Below are 1,387 nucleotides of genomic sequence, written 5' to 3'. Positions count from 1 at the left end.
GATTCCCACCCTTCAGGACAGATAGCATGTCTTCCGCAGAAGGTCTACGAGCAGCCCAAGCTGTATCATTTCCATGTGGAATTTGCAATGTTGCATCTCTCTGGCTGGGGTATAAAAATGCTAGTGCATTTGTAACAAGGTTTACTTTTGAATGGTTTGTAGCTGCTTATGTAAGTGATCAATTATGTAAATATAATTTTTATAAGAAAATTGAATTGAATAGTTCTTTAGGTGGTGTTTTTTATTTTGTCTTTGGAATATATTCAGGAGAGGGCACAGAGGTAAAAGGGACTGGGATCTTTTCAGTATCTGGTTTTTGTTTGGATATTCTGTCCCATCATTCAATACTATGACACTATGCTTATTGCATTTTTTAAATTCTAGACAAATACACAGTTTCAGCGGACCGAGGAGAGTGTATTCCCCTGGATGTGTGTGCTCCTGCTTGTCATTCACCACGTTTCGTTTATTCTGTGTGACTAGGTGGAAAATGAGCATCACAGACGTGCTTAGCGCTGATGACATTGCAGCAGCCCTGCAGGAATGCCAAGGTAAAGTGGGAAGGGAGGCAGGTATGCGTTTTCCTCACATATTTGCATCTCCAGCAAAGCAACAGAAATACAAATGTGAACTTCACTGAAAAATGCATGGAACCAGAGAATCAAACTGGTATTAATTAGGTAACTAAAATTATAGGGAAATGGGATCTGAGCATGTGATTACATTTCTATAAAATGAAAGAAACTTACTAACAGTGAAAAAAAAAAAAGAACTCGATGAATGCCATTTAGCCTTTCTGAATCCAATGCTTACATTTCCTCCTCACCAATTAGACCAATGATGTTGGGGACTTGGATACACAGCCTGTAAAGGGGGTGGGGGCAGGGGGAGACACTGAGGAGAGGAGGAGAGAGAAGGGGGAGACAGACTAAATCAAGTGGAGAGGGAAAGCCAGGGAAGAGAGGGCAGGTGATGATATCACAGAGCCATCAGTCTTGGCTATGTCAAAGTCTTAGACCAGTTGAGCATCCCTGTAGATCAGGGATATTATGAAAGTTTTTTTAATAACCTGTGTTTCATCACCTTGGCCCAAATATAGAATGTGATCCAATGAGTGTCAGAATAATCCATTCTCTGTTCTTCAGACCCAGATACTTTTGAACCCCAAAAATTCTTCCAGACATCAGGCCTCTCCAAGATGTCAGCCAGCCAGGTAAAGGACGTTTTCCGATTCATAGACAATGACCAGAGTGGATACCTGGATGAAGAAGAGCTTAAGTAAGCTTTGTCCTGAGCCTGTCTGGCAACCCTGCCATTGCTGGGTGGGGTTGGGGTGCAGCAGGGGCCAGTTTGCTCAATATTTCTTCAATGACCAGCCTTGGTGTTG

General features: G+C 42.2%; 1 protein-coding gene across 1 annotated transcript; it reads left to right on the top strand.

Moving 5' to 3' along the window:
• Positions 1-490: 490 nt before the first annotated feature.
• Positions 491-1,282, top strand: LOC103584625 (putative oncomodulin-2). Its single transcript, XM_008565556.1, has 2 exons — positions 491-551; positions 1,146-1,282. Exons 1-2 carry the CDS (start codon positions 491-493, stop codon positions 1,280-1,282), a joined length of 198 nt encoding a protein of 65 aa, XP_008563778.1.
• Positions 1,283-1,387: the final 105 nt, after the last annotated feature.

This window comes from Galeopterus variegatus, unplaced genomic scaffold (assembly GCF_000696425.1).
Source record: "Galeopterus variegatus unplaced genomic scaffold, G_variegatus-3.0.2 Scaffold70583, whole genome shotgun sequence".
Lineage (NCBI taxonomy): Eukaryota > Metazoa > Chordata > Mammalia > Dermoptera > Cynocephalidae > Galeopterus > Galeopterus variegatus.
Note: the sequence above shows the minus strand (reverse complement) of the source record. Positions and strands in the feature narration are given on the sequence as shown.